The 19560-nt window shown below is 42.9% G+C and overlaps 1 protein-coding gene across 1 annotated transcript in view; it reads right to left on the bottom strand.

Annotated features, from left to right (window-relative positions):
- Window positions 1-18057, bottom strand: part of LOC143961245 (venom factor-like) — a 122013-nt gene extending 103956 nt beyond the window's left edge. The window contains exons 1-5 of the mRNA XM_077470480.1: window positions 17896-18057; window positions 7241-7427; window positions 6992-7154; window positions 4761-4831; window positions 1054-1148 (exon numbers count right to left, since the gene is read on the bottom strand). Of these exons, the coding sequence (XP_077326606.1) occupies window positions 1054-1148; window positions 4761-4831; window positions 6992-7154; window positions 7241-7427; window positions 17896-17960 (581 nt within the window). The 5' untranslated portion in view covers window positions 17961-18057. The remainder of the gene's footprint in view (window positions 1-1053; window positions 1149-4760; window positions 4832-6991; window positions 7155-7240; window positions 7428-17895) is intronic.
- Between the last annotated feature and the right edge of the window lie 1503 nt (window positions 18058-19560).

Below are 19560 nucleotides of genomic sequence, written 5' to 3'. Positions count from 1 at the left end.
GCAATTTGAACTTTAGTAGCTCTGCTATTGAATCGGACTACATGGGTTAGCCTTCACTCCTCATGTGCATCAGTGAGCTTTGGCCACCCATAACCCTGTCATCGATTTGACAATTTTCCTTACTTGGACCACTTTTGGTAGGTCCTAACCACTGCAGACCCAGAACATCCCACAAGAGCTCCAGTAACCCATTCATCTTGCCCTAAGGCCCCTTTCACACTGGGGCGCTTTGCAGGTGCTATTAAAATATCTATAAAAATAGAACGATTGCAGGACGGTCAAAAAAAGTCCTGCAAGCCGTATCTTTGAAACGCTGTAGGAGCGGTTTATTTACTGCTCCTAAAGCGCCCCTTCCCATAGAAAACTATGGGGCAGCGCTGCAAACCCACCTGCAAAGCGCCTCTGCAATGGCGATTTGCGAGCGGTTTTAACCCTTTTTCGGCCGCTAGCGGGGGTTAAAACCTGCATGGCATGAAGGTAAAAAACGTTGGGCTTTACAAATCTTTAACCATAAAGGCCCTAAAAAAAGGGCGAAATGCATCTGGAGAGTTTTCTACAATTGGAGAACAGGAGCTGAAGCCATCTTTTACCAATCTCATTCACATCTATAAATCTAGTTGGATCTGTTTAACTGAAAAAAAAAAAAAAAAAGAATTTCATGAAGGTAAAAACCTTTGGGCTTTACAAAAACTTTAACCACAAAAGCCCTAAAAAAAAGGGCGAAACGCATCTGGAGAGTTCTCTACAATTAGAGAACAGGAGCTGAAGCTATCTTTTACCAATTTCATTCACATCTATAAATCTAGTGGGATCTGATTAACTGTAAAAACAAAAAACAAAAAAAGAATTGCATGAAGGTAAAAAACTTTGGGCTTTAGAAAAACTTTAATAATAAAGGCCCTAAAAAAAAGGACGAAACACATCTGGAGAGTTCTATACAATTGGAGAACAGGAGCTGAAACCATCTCTTACCCATTTCATCTATAAATCTAGTGGGACCTGATTAACTGTAAAAAACAAAAATATAAAAATAAAACAAGCATATGTCCTCACCTTACAAGTTCAGGCAGTTTATAAGACAGGGAGAGGATGCCCGAAGCTGAATCCTGTTTGACGGAATCCCTCTTAACAATAATGTTTTCAGGAGTCTGGAAAAAGAAGAGAAAAGTTAGTGGTCAGTATACAAAGAAATGAAGCACATCTGAAGAGGACGGCCAGTGGCAGATTAAAAAAGCCCGTTAAAAATCTTGGCAATTTGAACTGAATACACAGTTAAAGCGGAATTAAGCCCAAAACCAAAAAAAATAACATATAGCAGCTTACCAATCATGAGATGTGGTGGCTACATTCATTTTCTTTTTTAGGCTTTTTTCCTCTTTGTTTTTACCTGGTGATCTGGTCAGTAACACACCTCCTGTATTAGAGTACTTCCACTCTGGATAAAGGAGCACAAGGGGCACCTTTGGACAACATTTTTGTCAGTCAGGGGGCAGGGGAGTGTTAGATGGACTAGCAGATTTAGATACACTAAAAAACTGAAGCCAAACTCCAACTTCAACTTGTTCAGCAGTTACAATAATGCCGCGTACACACGTAGCCAACTATCCGACGGACTTAGTCTGGCGGACTTCCCGCCAGACTGTCCGTCGGACTTTCCGAACGGGCTACTTGCCCACACACGGCACTTTTTCAGTGGACTAATACGGCGTACTAAGTACGCCGTACTATCCGCCCTACTTTTGAAATGAATGGACTCGCCCCCGCACGCCGAGGAAAGTCCGCTCATTTCGAGCGCATCTCCAGGTAGGCGGGGCCCGCGAAGGAGACGTCGCTGGCCCCGCCGCCTGGTATGGACTTAAAGGGGAACCCCAACGCCGAAAAAAATCGGCATGGGGTCCCCTCAGGTCCACATCAGAAGAAGGCGCGGTGGCCCGGCAGAAGAACCGAAGAGGGGGACAAGACCCCCGAAGTCGGAAGAAGAGGCCACGGCAAGGAAGAAAGCCGGGCTCCTCCGCTAGTAAAAGAGCTACAAGAAGATAGCGGAGGAGTCCGGCGAGAAGACCCCCGAAGACGGAAGACCCCCGGAGCTGTGCAATAAACTTTCCTGGCCGGCCAGGTAGCGTGCTCGGACAAGGGTCTGATGTGGACCTGGGGGGACCCCCACGCCGATTTTTTTCTGCGTTGGGGTTCCCCTTTAAGTCCATACCAGGTGGCGGGGCCAGCGACGTCTCCTTCGTGGGCCCCGCCTACCTCCGGGCGGGAAAAGTCCACTCATTTCAAAAGTACGGCGGACTGGCATACACACGGCCGGATTGTCCCCCGAAATGCGAGTCCGGCGGGAAGATTGGAGTGCAAAACTACTTTCTAAGTCTGCCGTACTTTCGGGTCAAAAAAGTATGCCGGAGGCTACACACGGGGGGATTGTCCAGCGGACTTCAGTTTGCCGGACTTTTCCACCCGCTTGTTTGATCGTGTGTACGCGGCATAACAGTTTTGTTCCTTTTGGGATAAAAGTTTTACATACAGTAAATAAACAAAAGCTGATCATTGCAAGCACCCTTGTCAGCATTAAATGGTTTCTCTTAACCCTCTAAATGCTTTGTCTGCAGGAGAACTTGTTCTGTTGAAAAACAACAGAATTACTGAAGTTCAAATAAAAGAAAGAAATCCTAAAAATAGAAAACAAATGCAGCCATTGGTAAGCTGCAATATAATAAATAATTACTTTTGGGCTTAATATTGCTTTAAAACATGCTTAACCACTTTCAGACCAGACCACGGATTTTGCTGGCTTAAGACCAGACCACTTTTTGCGATTCGGCACTGCGTCTCGTTTAACTGACAATTGCAGGGTCATGCGACGTGGCTCCCAAACAAAATTGACTCCCTTTTTTCCCAACAAAAAGAGATTTCTTTTGGTGGTATTTGATCAACCCTGCGTTTTTTGTGCTATAAACAAAAAAAAGAGCGTCAATTTTGAAAAAAACGCATTATTTTTTACTTTTTGCTATAATAAATATCCCCCTAAAATATATAAAAACACATTTTTCCCTCAGTTTAGGCCGATGCGTATTCTTCTACATATTTTTGGTAAAAAAAATCGCAATAAGCGTTTATTGATTGGTTTGCGCAAAATTTATAGCGTATACAAAAAAAGGGGATAGTTTTATGGCATTTTAATTAATATTTTTTTTTACTAGTAATGGCGGCGATCAGCAATTTTTATTGGGACTGCGACATTATGGAGGACACATCGGACATTTTTGACACATTTTTGGGACCATTGTCATTTATACAGTAATCGGTGCTATACAAATGCACTGGTTCCTGTGTAAATGACACTGGCAGTGAAGGGGTTAACCAGGGGGTGGCAGTGTAGGGGTTAAATGTGTGCATTTTACTGCGTCAGGTTGGCACGATCCCGCGATCCCCATAGCTATATGTCGGCTCATGGGATCAGGATAACAGGCGCGCGCGCGGGCCGCCGGAAACGCATTCCCAGTGCACTGCGGAGGGTGCTGGTGCTCGTGGCCGACGGTCGTGATGATCGCCGGCCACAAGCGATCACGGGCATGAGAGGCAGAACACGAAAGTGTGTGTATAAACACACAAATTCCTGTTCTGAGAGGAGGGACAGATCGTGTGTTCTTAATATCTAGGAACCATGATCCGTCATCCCTTCTAGCCAGTCCCCTCCCCCTACAGTTAGAAAAACATAGCAGAGAACACAGTTAACCCCTTGATCGCCCCCTAGCGTTAACATGTTTATGCATGTTTATAGCACTGATCGCTGTGCCAATGAACGCCAAAATGTCGCAATCACAATAAAAATTGCAAATTGCCGCCATTACTAGTAAAAAAATAAAAAATAAAATAATATAGTATAGTAATAGAAATGCTATAAATCTATCCCCTATTTTGTAGACGCTATAACTTTTGCGCAAACCAATCAATATATGCTTATTGAGATTTTTTTACCAAAAATATGTTGAAGAAAACATATTAACCTAAACTGAGAAAAAAATAGCTTTTTTTTTTTAAAAAAAAGGAATATTTATTAGAGCAAAAAGTACAAAATATTGTGTTTTTTTCAAAATTACCACTCTTTTTTTGTTTATAACGCAAAAAATAAAAACCGCAGAGGCAAATACCACCAAAAGAAAGCTTTATTTGTGGGAAAAAAAGGACCCCAATTTTGTTTGGGTGCAGCGTGCACGACCGCACAATTGTCAGTTAAAAAAGACACAGTGCCGAATCGCAAAAAATGGCCCGGTCATTGAGCAGTCAAATCATCCGGGACTGAAGTGGTGCCAGGGATTACCTTCAGCAAAAAACTGCATTTCATAATGATTAGAAGATTCAGGCATCTTAAGTTCCATGCAAATGTTACTGTTCCTGTAAAAATGGAGGTTGACCAGTCCAGCCTTCCAAGCCTCCATGCTGGTCCTTTTAGACGGAAACAGGTCATTGAAGGTCATTTGAATGTCATTTGTTTTCCGCCTCTGCAGCTGCACATACAGTATCTTTTCCCTCCCTGCCTCTCCTACTCCTTTCTGCCATTTGGGGCGAGAAATACCCCATAATTTGTGGTATAGAGAGCACATGACTACCCACCCTTCCTCCCATATGACAGCCCTGGCACTTGGTAATTGGCCCAAAAAAACTTTTTGGGTAATTTATTTATTTTTTGTTGTTTTTTTTTGTTTTTTGTTTTCTACCCTGTACTAGACTCTTGATTACAAAGGAAAGTTAACACTTACCAAAAATTCCACAATGACAGCTTTGTTTATTGGGGACATTTTATAATTCATCGAAAAGATGCGGTAGAGAACTATGGAAAGAAGGACACAAAAATGATTAGTGAGAAGCTAACTTTTGTACTAAGCTTAAAATGTATTTAAAAAGGCCACATAATTCATCTCAATATAAGCAAAACTTTGAAGTGGAAGTAAACCCTTTTTTTGAACTTGTACAGGTAAGCCTATAATAAGGCTTACCTGTAGGGACACTTGCACAGTTTAGGAGATATTCACATTTCATGCAGCCGGTGACGTCGCTAGCACATTCGCTGTGAAGGGAATGGGGGGAGGGGGGTGCAGGTACCTGTACAGTACAGGTATCTGCACCCACTTCCAGCGTAGATTCTGCAGAAGGTACGCCCCTTTTCCGCAGAATCGACGCCCCTTTTCGAAGGAGACAGCGGGGACCATCCTTATTGCGCAGCGCGACTCACGCATGCGCAGTAGGGAACCGGGAAAATGAAGCCGAAAGGCTCCACTTCCTGATTCCCATACCCAAGATGGCGGCGGCAGCACCCGAGAGACAATCGAGAGATCGGCTTCGGGTGCCGACATCGCGGGCGCGCTGGGTGGGTAAGTGTCATTATTTTAAAAGTCAGCAGCTGCAGTATTTGTAGCTGCTGGCTTTAAAAAAAAAAAAACGGCGGACTCCCGGCGGACTCCCGCTTTAAGGTGCTGCAGCAACGCCCTCGAGCCTCCGTTATACTTACCTGAGCCCCATAATTCCCAAGACGGGAACAAGCACACCAGCTCCGGCCAGTGTCTCACATCCTGATTGGATAGATTGATAGCAGTGCAGCCATTGGCTCCAAATCCAATGACACGGGCGCGAGGGGTGGAGCAAAGTAGCAGGACAAGAGAGCGCGCTCGCATGTGTGTCCACGAAGGAGAACGCTTCTCCGGCAGGGCACTCGAGAAGAGGAGCAGCCAGGAGAGTCACAGAGGGACCCCAGAAGAGGAGAATCAGGGCCACTCTGTGCATAACTGCAAAGGTAAGTATGACATGTTTGTTTGTTTTTTAAAGAGAAAGAACTCAATCTTTGCAACTCCTTTAACTAACCCACTTTTCAGTGAAAAAAAAATGGCTGCCCTTGCAACCTCAGCTGACACTCTGTCAGTCTTTTGTCTGAAATCTGAAAAATATATAACCTGCGTAAGGATCATTCCCATTTGAATAGTGTGCAGCAGCAGCCCTGAAGCAGGGAGAGCCACCCTCCTAAAACGTGTTGGCTTGATGTACTTGTTGCTACTCTCAATAAAATAGACTTATATTATTTTGGACACAGGACACTCCTTCATTTTTACTATTCCATGTATTAATCAGAGCATCCTTTTCTTTGCCACAACAATGTAGTGGAAAGAGGGGCACAGACACATAGTTCTTGAGGAGCTGTTTTCCACATTTCTTTGATGGCAGACTAATAGGATATATAACGGGATGTAAAGTGGCATTATTTTTTCTCATTTTTGATTGAGCAGGGAAAATTCTGATTTTTATTGTATAACCTTCCCTCGGTTTTGGCCTACCAAGAACATGTTTTTTTGTGTATCCAACTGTTACATGTCTCTAAGTAATCTTAGGGATGATCCAACCCATCATTGGTGACTTAGAACTGAAATATTAGCTTTTCCTGTGGTCCTCTAAGCCCTTGTACACACGGTCGGAGAATCCGTCGGAATGTGTCCTATCGGACCGTGTTGTCGGATAATCTGACTGTGTGTGGTATGCATCGGACTGATTCCATCGGAATATCCGTCGGACCCAATTTTCCAACTTGTTGGAAATATTTCCCGGCCAACTGGTTCGATCGGGCATACTCCGATCATGTGTAGAGAATCTTGATCGGACAAAGTGCCACGCATGCTCAGATCAAATTCCTACATCAAAGCTATTGGCTACTAGCCTGAATGTAGTCCCATCGTAACGAAATTACGTCATCACATTCTGAATGATCGGATTTTTCGACAACTTAGTCCGACCGTGTGTATGCAACAGTTTCGGACAAGATCCAACGGACAAAATCCGACGGATTTGGTTGTCGAAATCTCCGACCGTGTGTACAGGGGCTTACACTGACTTCATTCCACTTTTGGATGACACAAAAATACCTAAACAACCATATATGTATTATATATAGACAATCAAAATGACAGTTGTATAGAGTTCAAAGGTTTGTCAGTCTGTGGGCTACCTGTAGATCCTGGAGTATAGATGGTCTTATCCGTCTGTATAAAGACATATCCGCTCTGGTGTCCAAGCATTATAACCTTCTCTAGACTACAAACTGGAGACCTTACTGTAACGTACACAAATTGTTTTTCTTTGCGGTCCTTCAGTAGGTCCTTAGAGGGAATCTGTGAAGATCACACAAGAAAATTTGAATCCAATGTTTGGTAAGATGATGTCTCTTCTGGATTGGTCCTATGAACTAAATATTTACCGTCACTACTGCCTTGCCAAGAAATTTGTTGTCGCTGTTAATGGAGACTTTTTGCTTGGCCAAGCTTAACTTTCTCAGGGGGAAGTCCTGAATTTCCACATCAGCATCAAATGTCCGGCTCTGTCCATCCACCACTATGGTCTCCTCACTCTCCACGTGCAGAATATTTGGAGTAATGAGCATACATCTGTCAAAGGACATAGATAAAGGTATAACATCAAAACTTTTCTTATGGAATAACGTTAATTAAGGACCTTGTTGCAAAATGCACTTACATGCACTTACACTGCCTGGGCTCCATCCCAATTCACAAATCACCTACTATTAGTAGGTGTAAAATGTACCTATCAAGGAAAAAGTTCACATTTATACTTACCTTCTCCTGTCTTCTGCCCATGGTGCCAAGGCGAGGATGACGTCACACTCTTTCCTGCTAGATCCTGGAAAATACAGATCAGCCAGGTCTCATGGGAAGATGCTCTTGCAATGGGCTGGAATATATTCCTGCGAGACTTTATCTGCTCTGCATTATCCAAGAATCTTCCTGAAAGGAGGGTGAAGTTACACCCAGGAATGCCGAAGAAAGGAGTAATGTAGGTTTAAATGTAACTTTTAATCTCTTTTCGGGTACATTTTATACCAACTAACAATAGGTGGTTTGTAAAAGAAGGAAGGTGCCCAGGTGACATTGCATTTCCCATTATTTTCATACCTGCTATCAAAGATCCCAGGGGGGTTCAAATAGAGAGGGTAAAAATAGCTAATTGTGGATCACATTTTAGTTTTCTTTTCTTTTTTTTTTTTACTTTTATTGTCAAGTACCGGGAATTTCTGCCCATTTATCTCCTCCCTCCTTCATAGATATTAACATGCACTATCCACTATTCCACTACTGGAACAGCCATTAGATAAAACATTAGCCTCTTCACATCAGCCACACACATATATGCAGCCTCTCGGTGTGTGAATATGCTGCCCTGTATAAACCAATTACTGCTCTGAGAGCGCGCTCCCTACGTGCTCCCAGTGCGGTAGCTGGTGGGTCCCTGAAAGCTCCCGATGCATACAGCTTACTATATAGCATATATATAGCATGAATCTATCCTTGGTCGCCGCGGCCACCCCCTATTCATGCGTACCTGAATTACAGCAGCGAAGGTGTTTTGTTGAAGCACCTGATTAGAGTCATAGGTTCTAATAGACTTCTAAATAGGGTGGGCTCGGAGCACAGAGCATTGTGCCATGAGCCTCCCCTGGTGTTACAACAGTGAATGAATATTCACTGTTGTAACACTGATCCACAATCCAGCTAATCAGAAGCAGGTCTGAGACCCATTTTCCCATTGGTTGAAAGGAGAAGACTCCCGATTGGCTGCCAAGGAGGAGGGAGGAAACTGAACCCACCAATGCCCATGGAGAGAAGAGGAAGGAAAAGCTGTCACCGCCACAGCTGATGATGATCAAGGGAAGCCTCTGGTGAAGCACTGCATAGATGGGGTAAGTGCACCATATCCGCCCACCAACCGCCTGACGGGGGGGTGGGATAGGGGTGGTACTGTTTGACGCCCCCTTAAAAAAAATTACCATGGGCCACCACTGGAAAAAATCCTAAGAAAAGAAAACCAATGCACTCACCACATATAATGATTAGTAATCTGTAATATATCATATTACATACATTTTTGGGCTTTGGGTTTAATGCTGATTTAACTAGTGAGATAATGCCAAATTTGACAGTCAATGGGGTTGATTTACTAAAACTGGAGACTGCAATATCTGGAGCAGTTCTGCACAGAAACCAATCAGCTTCCAGTTTTGTATTTGTCAAAGCTTAAATGAACAAGTTGAAGGAGGAGCTGATTGGCTACCATGCACACCTGCACCAGATTCTGAGTGCTCTAATTTTAGTAAATCAATCCCTCATAAAGGAGCAAACAGTGATTTTGTCCATTTTTTTATTTTATCTTTTTTTTAAGTTCTTTATTTATTATGATCATTATTTTTATGTATTTCATGCTATTCTTATCTGTTTTGCTAATAAATAGCCTGTTGTTTAAAGAACTCAATAGCTCAAGCTGACATTTACAGGTTATTGTGTCAGAGCAGCAACTTCTTCTCCTAAGCCTTTAACCACTTGAGACCCGCGCTATAGCCGAATGATGGCTACAGCGCGGATCTCCTTTGCCGGGACTACGTCTATTGACGTAGTACCCTGCACGAGCGGCCTGCGCACGGCGCGCTCTGTGATTGGCGAGTCTATGAGACTCGCCTGATCATCGATCCGAGCAAGGGGTCGATTCCGACCCCTTATCACTTGATCAGCTGTCAGCCAATGACAGCTGATCATATTATATAACGGAGCCGGTAATCGGCTATTATTCCTCCTCGCGCTGACAGCGCGAGGAGAAAAAAAAGAGCCGATCACCAGCGGCCGTGATCGGGACATCAGTCCCGATCACGGCCAGCCCTGCCAGTGCCCACCTGCCCCCTCATCACTGAACATAATAAAAAAATAAGTGCCCCCCGTCAGTGCCACCCTGCAGTGCCCATAGTGCCACCCAGCAGTGCCCACAGTGCCACCCAGCAGTGCCCACAGTGCCACTCAGCAGTGCCCACAATCTGCCTCAACAAAGGTGCTGCACCCCAGTGCCACATATCCGTGCCCATCAGTGTCATCTACCAGTGCCCATCAGTGCCCAGCAGTGCCGCCCATCAGTGCCCAGCAGTGCCACCTATCAGAGCCACCTATCAGTGCCACCTATCAGTGCCCATCAGTCCCATCTATCAGTGGTACCTATCAGTGCCCCTTAGTGCCACCCATCCGTGCCACCCATCTGTGTCACCCATCCGTGCCATCTTATCTGTGCCCATCTTTGCCCATCAGTGCCGCCTTATCTGTGCCCATCGGTGCTGCCTTATCTGTGCCTATTAGTGCCGCCTTAACTATGCCTATCAGTGCCCACCAGTGCAGCCTATCAGTGCCCACCAGTGCAGCCTATCAGTGCCGCCTCATCAGCGCACTTCAATGAAGGAGAAAAATGACCTGTTTGCAAAATTTTATAACAAACTATTAAACATGATTTTTTTTTTTTGCATCTTTTTTTGTTTGTTTAGCAAAAAATAAAACTCCCAGCTGTAATTAAATACCACCAAAAGAAAGCTCTATTTGTGGGAAAAAAATGATAAAAATTTCATTTGGGTACAGTGTTGTATGCCCGCGCAATTGTCATTCAAAGTGCATCAGCGCTGAAAGCTGAAAATTGGTCTGGGACTGAGGGGGGTTTAAGTGCCCAGTAAGCAAGTGGTTAAGGACAGAGCGCTTGAAAGGTGACAACTTCTCTTGTGCTCTGTCTTTGGAAAACCTTAATAATGGGGATCCTACGATTAAGCTTCAAGGGGCGGAGCGAAACATGTTGGAGGTGTGACTTGGCTGGAGTCCAGGCTGAGGCTGCCATTCATCTCACTTAATGCACATGGGTCTGTTTCATGATGTGCGGTGTATGGATCTTTTCCTTTGACATACTTTTCCTGCTGTAAAAACAAAGATTTTACAGCCACAGCAGGAAAAGTATGTCAAAGGAAAAGATCCATACACCGCACATCATGAAACAATGAAACAGACCCATGTCCATCAAGTGAGATGAATGGCAGCCTCAGCCTGGACTCCAGCCAAGCCACACCTCCAACAAGTTTCGCCCCGTCCCTTGGAGCTTAATTGTAGGATCCCCATTATTAAGGTCCAAGGGGCAGAGCGAAATGCGTTGGAGGCGTGGCCTAGCTGGAGTCCAGGCTGAGGCTGCCATTCATCTAACTTTGTGCACATGGGTTTGCTTCATTATGTACAGTTTATGGGTCTTTTCCTTTGACATTGCTGCAGCTTGGCCCTAGGATGAGCTCCCCTGTCCCTGCCTGCACTCACAGCAGTCTAGTTGGACTTTACCTCTCTACCTGAGCGGCACCTACATTTTTTCTTTTTGGGTTACAGGAAAAGTATGTGCTGTGAATGTTTTGCACACATTCACATACTGCATTAATAAATGTCCTCCAATGTATCTGTGTGTAAGTGTTAAAAGCAAATCAAAATAAAAAATTTACATTTAGGATCATTTGTCTGGACTACTACAAACCGGGAAATTAGGTTTATTTACTCAAGGGAAGAGCGAAGAACTAAAATAATTCACAGCGGCCAATCAGAATCAACAGCTGACATTTTAATCTGACATTTAGGAAAAGTAACTTGACTGCTTGTTCTGGAATACTGAATTTCCCCATCATGTTTGGACTTGTCGTTGATTTACTAAATAGGATTTATACAGCCTTATTCAGTAAAGTGGAAGACCTCCAAATGTTCAATTTCAGAGGAAAAGCCTCAGGCAATAAATACTTTGGATACCACTGCAGGCCCTTTCTTTGGAAAATGCTAGTTGCATAATTGCAAAGCTCCCCTGAGGATTCTGTTATTTAAGTCATTTAATAACTCAACAAAACAAAAAAGTCAAGAGCTCTTTTACTTTCTGCACTCTTGTTCTGGATCCCGAGTATCTGTAAGGTAGCCAGACAGCTAATATTTTTGTTATGAGGTCAGCTATGACATCCATTACAGATTTTCTTTATAAAAAATCCCAGTGGATATTGAATAATGCCTCAGCCAAGGTACATACTGAACATTTCAAAACAGACAATTTCACACGCAATACAAAACAAATGACTAATATCTCCTTGCTGCATCCCTCCTGGCTGGTGGACATCCTTATTGGTTTAGTGGTGTAGTGGTTAGCATCCTCACCTAGCAGTAAGAAGCATTATTGGTTCAAATCCCAACCATGACACTACCTGCCTGGAGTTTGCATGTTCTCCCTGTACCTGCGTGGGTTTCCCCCAGGTACTCCAGTTTCCTCCCACAATCCAAAGACATGCAGGTAGGTTAATTGACTTCTGTCCAAAATTGGCCCTAGTATATGAATGGGGACCTTGGATTGTGGGCTCCTTGAGGGTAGGGACCAATGTGAGTGTGCAATGTACTCCATGTACATTGCACACTCACATTGGTCCCTACCCTCAAGAAGTAGACACTCACTCAGGTTGGACTGGTGTCTTTATTCAACCTTACTAACTATGAAACTTTTATCTGGCAATTACATTGATGCCAGCTAAGCCATCCTTCCTTTGGTTTGTTGTGGGCGGTGCGTTTCCTCTCACAGCAACCGGTCCCGGGCTGACATTTCCGGGTCGTACTCTCCTGTTGCATTCCATGTTTTTGGACCAGCATCGTTCTCTTACCTGACTTTTGTTTTTAACGCTTACTTTACATTGACTTTACAAGTTCTCACGTCTCCTGAAGAAGTGGACACTGTTTCATGAAATGCGACGAGATTTATTAAAGACTTTGTCCATTTATTATGTTGAACATTGTATTTGTTATTGTTCACATTTCTAAATGTGGTATGATTGTCTAGTACAATTTGCAGGCTGACTTTCAATGTTTTTACCCCTTGAAGCTGGCGCCTCCTGGCCCTTTAAGGAGTTTAGGATGCCGGGAGGCAGGGCAGGGTTTATGATCATGTGATTATTGTTTATGATCATGTTGGTCACATAATTGGAAAGCTCCCGATCGCTACTTGCTTTTCGTTAGCCGTTGGTAACTGTGCCTGGACGTGAGCTCTAGACACAGCTGTATTTACACTAATTCATGCAAATATACTCGGCCCCAAGGGGTTAATATTCATGTTTGAATAAAGTAGAATTCTTTTTAAATCCTGCATGCATGACTCATGAATGCTAAGTTCATATTGGTATTAAAAGCAGGCATTTGAGAGACTTTAAAAACGCCCCTTTAGACGCCTATGAAAAAGATACCATGGACACAGTAATGTCCATGCTATCAAGATATGGAGCGTTAGCGCCACAAAAATTGCATCAGCATCACAAAATTGAATTCTCTTGTCGAGTCAGGAGGCATTTGCAGCATCCCATTAAAGTCTATGCTGCTCTGGCAGGCAGTTGCAATGTGGTTGCATGGCATTAAGATTAGTTTATTTTCTGTAATGGAATAGGTGTTTGAGAAGCGGTTTTAACATGCCTTAAAGCACATCAAGCACTTCAAGACTGCCAATAGAGCAGTTAGGGAGCATTTTTAACTTATCATTAATGTTTGCAAAATGCCCATACTAAAGCCCATTGATGCCAGTCTAATGCCCATACTAAAGCTCATTGATGCCAGTCTAACGTCAAGCTCATTGATGCCAGTCTAATGCCCATACTAAAGCTCATTGATGCCAGTCTAAAGCCCATACTAAAGCTCTTTGACGCAAGTCTAATGTTCATACTAAAGCTCATTGACCACAGTCTAATGCCCATACTAAAGCTAATTGATTTCAGTCCAATGCCCATTTTAAAGCTCTTTGACGACAGTCTAATACTCATACTAAAGTTCATTGGCGCCATTCTAATGTCAAGCTCATTGATGCCAGTCTAATGTCCATATTAAAGCTCATTGATGCCATTCTAATGCCCACACTAAAGCTCATTGACGCCAGTCTAATGCCCATACTAAAGCTCATTGAAGCAAGTCTAATGTCCATACTAAAGCTCATTGACCACAGTCTAATGCCCATACTAAAGCTCATTGATGTCAGTTCAATGCCCATACTAAAGCTCATTGATGACAGTCTAATGGCCATACTAAAGCTCATTGACGACAGTCTAATACTCATACTAAAGCTAATTGATGCCATTCTAATGTCAAGCTCATTGATGCCAGTCTAATGTCCATACTATAGCTCATTGATGCCAGTCTAATGCCCATACTTGAGCTCATTGATGCCAGTCTAATTCCCATACTAAAGTTCATTGATGACAGTCTAATGCCCATAATAAAGCTCACTGATGACAGTCTAATGCCCATACTAAAGCCCATTGATGCCAGTATAATGCCCATACTAACGCTATAGGAGCGTTTGTTAAGCGTTAGAAATTTAGTCAAGTGTCAACAGGACCTAAGTCCCTTGATATTTCTCATCTTTTTGTATAAAACAAATGAAAGTCCATTTTTTTTAAAACGCCCCTCAGACGAATATGCAAATGCTACTATGGACTGCACACAGTGCTGTTCACACTATCAAGACATGAAGCGTCAGCGCCACGCTGCTTCAAAATTGAAGCCTCGTGTTGAGTCAGGAGGTGTTTGAAGCATCCCATCAAAGTATATAATAACGCCTCACAAATGCTCTGGCAGGCAATTGCAATGTGGTTGCGTGGGGTTAAGATAAGGTTATTTTCTGTAATGCAATAGGGCATTTAGGGAGCATTTTTACTTCATCATTAATGCTTATAGAATGCCAGTCTAATGCCCATACTACAGCTCATTGACGCCAGTCTATTGCCCATACTAAAACTCATTGATGCCAGTCTAATTTTAAGCTCATTGACAACAGTCTAATGCCCATACTAAAGCCCATTGATGACATTCTAATGCCCACACACTAAACCCCATTGACGCCAGTCTAATACCCATACTAATGCTCATTGACACCAGTCTAACATCAAGTTCATTGACTGCAGTCTAATGCCCATACTAAAGCTCATTGACTGCAGTCTAATGCCCATACTAAAGCTCATTGACACAAGTCTAATGTCCATACTAAAACTCATTGATGTTAGTCTAATGGCCATACTAAAGCTTATTGATAACAGTCTAATGACTACAGGACCATTCACAAGGGAAACCCAAGGGAAACCATTGTGAAGCAGCAAGGCTTCCTTCCTGTTTTCCTTCCCGGTGCCTGCACCCTAAGCCAATTGAAGAATCAGTTTCCATGAGGACATTGCGGTATCCCTGGACAGGTAAGCATCCTTATATAAAGTCAGCAGCTACAGTATTTGTAGCTGCTGACTACATTTTTTTTGGGGGGGGTGGGGGGCTGGAGCTCTGCTTTAAGTTGCAACCCATCTTTTCTTATGGAGTCAGTTTTGAAAATACCCAAACCAGAGAGGTATCCCTCCGTCACAGGTCCCTGGATAGCAATCAAAATTCTCAATTTTTTTTGGAAAGCAAGAGAGAGTATTCCGTAAAGTGGTAGTTGTATTGTGGAGGTTTTGCTCATGTTGAGGTGACATCAGAAGCAGAATTGCCAGAGTTGCACTGCCTATCCCCCAAAACTAACCCTGAGCACTTATTCACACTAGGAACTGCAATTGAATCACACAGGATTGCACTGCGTGTTCCTGTGCAATTCACATGCAGTTTTGCGCAGTGTGATTCCAACCCATTCATTTTGCCGGGGTCTGCGGGCTTATCGGAATACCGGCCCACCACCCTATGTGAATGAGTATGGGGTACAATGTACCCCTACCCATTCACCCTTCTTGGTGGGTCTTCTCGCCGGACTCCTCCACTGTCTTCTGCTCTTTTGCTAGCTCTTTTACTAGCGGAGGAGCCCAGCTTTCTTCTTCGTCTCTGCCGCCGTCTGGGAGTCTTCTTCCGACTTTGGGGGTCTTGCCCCCCTCTTCAGTTCTTCTTGCCGGGCCTCCGCTCCTTCTTTCATCTCTTTTACTGGCGGTGGCCCGGTCTTCTGTCGCCGCTGTCTTCGTTGCCTTCTGTTCTTCGCCGCCTTCTGTTCTTCTGTTCTTCAACCAACCGCCAAGGTTGTCGGGAAGAGGCCCTTGTCCTCATCAACATGGGGACAAGGTGCTTTGCGGTGGGGGGGCCGTGCGGCCTGGTACAGCTCAGGAGGGGAGGGGGGCGCTTGCTCGTCCCCACCCCCTTTCCTGACTGGCTGGGTTGCGTGCTTGGATAAGGGTCTGATATGGACCTAGGGGAACCCCCACGCCGTTTTTTTTGGTGTAGGGCTTCCCCTTTAAGTCCATACCAGGTGACGGGGCTAGCGACATGTCAATCTCGCCCCCGAAAGCGGCGACATTGACTTCCTTTGCTAGTCCCGGCTACCTGGAGCCGCGTTCAAAGTGAACGGACTTTGCTCCGTGTGGGCAAGTCCGTTCATTTAAAAAGTACGGTGGATAGTCCGGCGGACTATCCAGCGGATAAGTCCCGTGTGTGGGCAGGTCCGCTCGTTCGGACAGTCCGGCGGACTTTAAGGCGGTTTGTCCGGCGGAAGTCCACCAGACTAAGTCCGCCAGATAGTCTGATCATGTGTACGCGGCATATAACTTTTTTTTTGTACTGTCACCAGTCAGTGTCCCTAAGCACCACCACACCAGTTTTATGATGATGCTGCACTAGTGACAGTATGTAAAAAAATTAAATAAAATATGCTTTTTTTTTTTTTTTTTATTCATTTTCCAAAAAATGGGGGTTATTTGTACTGTGCTGGTGTTTTCGGGTCTCAAGAAATTAGATTGTCCATCAGTACATCAGGGCTGATCAATTTTCCTATATATATATATATATATATATATATATATATATATATATATATATATATATACCATCATTTGTGGACTATTTAACTTTCCTACAGACTAAATAATATTATTACCAAATCAAATTATAATTTCGCTACCAAGAAAATATTGAATACAAAAATAGCAGCCAGCATCAACAATGATACAATTGCATAAAAATAATAAACAAAAAAATGCAGCACTGCATTTTTTTGTTTATTAAATAATATTATTATTTATTATTATTACTATTATTATTATTATTATTATTATACAGGATTTATATAGCGCCAACAGTTTACACAGCACTTTACAACATGAGGGCAGGCAGTACAGTTACAATATAAATCAATACAGGAGGAATCAGAGGACCCTGCTCATTAGATCTTACAATCTAGAAGAGAGGGTCAGGAGAAAATGAAAATGAAGTTGTTATGTATGGATAGGGTAGGCTTCTATGAAGAGGAGGGTTTTCAGGGATGGTCTAAAAGCTAATAAAGTAGGAGATAATCAGACAGATTGGGGTATAGAGTTCCATAAGTTTGGAGAGACTCTGGAAAAGTCCTGGAGGCGAGCATGGGAGGAGGTGGCGAGGGAGCTAGAGTGCAGGGGGTCTTGAGAATAACACTGATTTGGGTTATTTTCATCAAATAAATGTAACAGAATACATTTTGGACTAAATTTATGAAGAACAATTATTAATTTGCAAAATTTTATAACAAAATTGAAGAAAAACATGTTTTTTTCTTGTTTTTTTTTAAATCTTCAGTCTGTTTCTGTTTATTTAGCAAAAAATAAAAAAAACCCAGTGGCGATTAAATACTACCAAATGAAAGCTCTATTTGTGTGAAAAAAAATGATAAAATTTTAGTTTGGGTATAGTGTTGCATGACTGTGCAATTGTTATTCAAAGCTGAAAATTTGCCTGGGTGAGGAGGGGGTAAAAGTGACCAGTATGGAAGTGGTTAATGTTATTTATACTATCACAGCAGAAGTAACAGCATTATTTCAATCTTGTCAGCGTTATTTAACATGCTTCACAAAAGAAAAAATAAATCAACATAAATGAATGTCTATATTCACGCCGGAATAAGAGAATTTAAATGATTCTATTTCAGATTGTAAATGTAACAGAAGAGAAAGGCTGCCAAACAACAAACCAATCTCTTACAGCTACAGAGAATATTTGCATCTGAATTGTATTTGTTAAAAAGCTCAATAGTATTAAAGGTGTTATAATCCTGTTGTGTACTTACGGTTGTGCGTAGGCTCCAGCCAGAAGGGCCAGCAGGAGGAGGCACACAGCTCTGCACTCCATCATCACCAGCTAGCGTACTGCCTGCTGGACAGTTGCTTTTATACTGGCCAAGGGGTGGACAGAGCCCAGGGCAGAGATTCAGACAGCAGGAGGAGTTCCAGGCATTTCCAAACTCTGTAATTTCCAGTAAAGGCTGAACTCATTTCACAATAGGTACACAGGGATTGTGTGTCCTTCAGAACTAACTGATAGGCATGGACACATTTAGGATTCCACCTTTGTCCTCAACCATTACAAAAACACAGTGAGCTTCTCAAAAACCCCAAAGTGCCAAAGGTTACCATTGTTCTTTTGTTGAGGTTGCAAGCAAAGATAATCAGGTTTAAAGCTGAAGTTGAGCTATGTCAATTTTCATATAGTTACATTGATTGAGCTTGCCGAAATGAACGCATGTATTTGCCTTACCTGTGGGACTTCTGTGAAAGCTGGAAGTCACTAAAGTAGGCACCGCCACTAAAGTGATTGCCACTAGCTTCCGGGTCCCGTGTCAAGCAGCTGCCCTGCTGCTTACAGAACACAGGAGGTCACCTACTTGGCACGGGCCCCGTTTAGAGAACGCTTAATATTTTCTCAGTGGATGCAAAGTATTTTCTGATTGGAGGAGATAAAGACATCACCGCATCAACTCTATTCTGTCAATTTTGTCCGATCAGAGAACACTTTGCATTCATTGAGAAACTACAAAGTGTCCCCTGAGGGCCAGCTCACACAATGTCTGTGTTCCGCATGCATTTCTGCAGTGCTCTTTTTATGCATTTTTGATGCGCTTTGGTGCGTTTTTGACCCCTCTTTTTTCATCTCAGTTCAGGACATACGCATTGCGTTTTTGACATGTTTTGCCTAGATGTGTTCTATATAGGACAAAATGCAGCATGTTTTGTTGACTGCATTGACTGCATTGGAATTAACTAGACTGGTATGGACTAGGGCCATTGGAATACATGAAAAACACTGTGCATGCGTTTTTCATGCAGATTAAAAATGCACCGGACTTCGTCACGTATGAACCAGCCCTAAGAGGCTTGGAGGAGCTCAACTATGAGAAATGATTAGAGGAACTGAATTTATTCTCTCTTGAGAAGAGGAGATTAAGTGGGGATATGATCAACATGTGCAAATACATAAGGGGTCCATATAGTGAACTTGGTGTTGAGTTATTCACCAGTTATTTCATCTCCAAATACAGAAAGGTTTCTTCACAGTAAGAGCTGTGAAAATGTGAAATAGACTCCCTCCAGAGGTGGTTCTGGCTAGCTCAGTAGATTACTTTAACCCTTTCATGACTAAGCCTATTTTTGACATTTGGTGTTTACAAGTTAAAATCCATATTTTTTGCTAGAAAATTACTTGGAACCCCCAAATATTATATATATATATATATATATATATATATATATATATATATATATATATATATTTTTTTAGTAGACACTCTAGAGAATAAAACGGCCATTGTTCCAATATTTTATGTCACACGGTATTTGTGCAGCGGTGCAACTTTTTGGGAAAAGGGACACTTTCATGAACTAAAAAAAAAAAACGAAACAGTAAAATTAGCCCAATTTTTTTGCATAACATGAAAGATAATGTTACGCCGAGTAAA

The sequence above is a fragment of the Lithobates pipiens genome, unplaced genomic scaffold (assembly GCF_037356315.1).
Source record: "Lithobates pipiens isolate NorthernLeopardFrog02 unplaced genomic scaffold, aLitPip1_a1.2 Scaffold_8, whole genome shotgun sequence".
NCBI classification, from domain to species: domain Eukaryota; kingdom Metazoa; phylum Chordata; class Amphibia; order Anura; family Ranidae; genus Lithobates; species Lithobates pipiens.
This window is presented reverse-complemented; position numbering and strand designations above follow the sequence as displayed.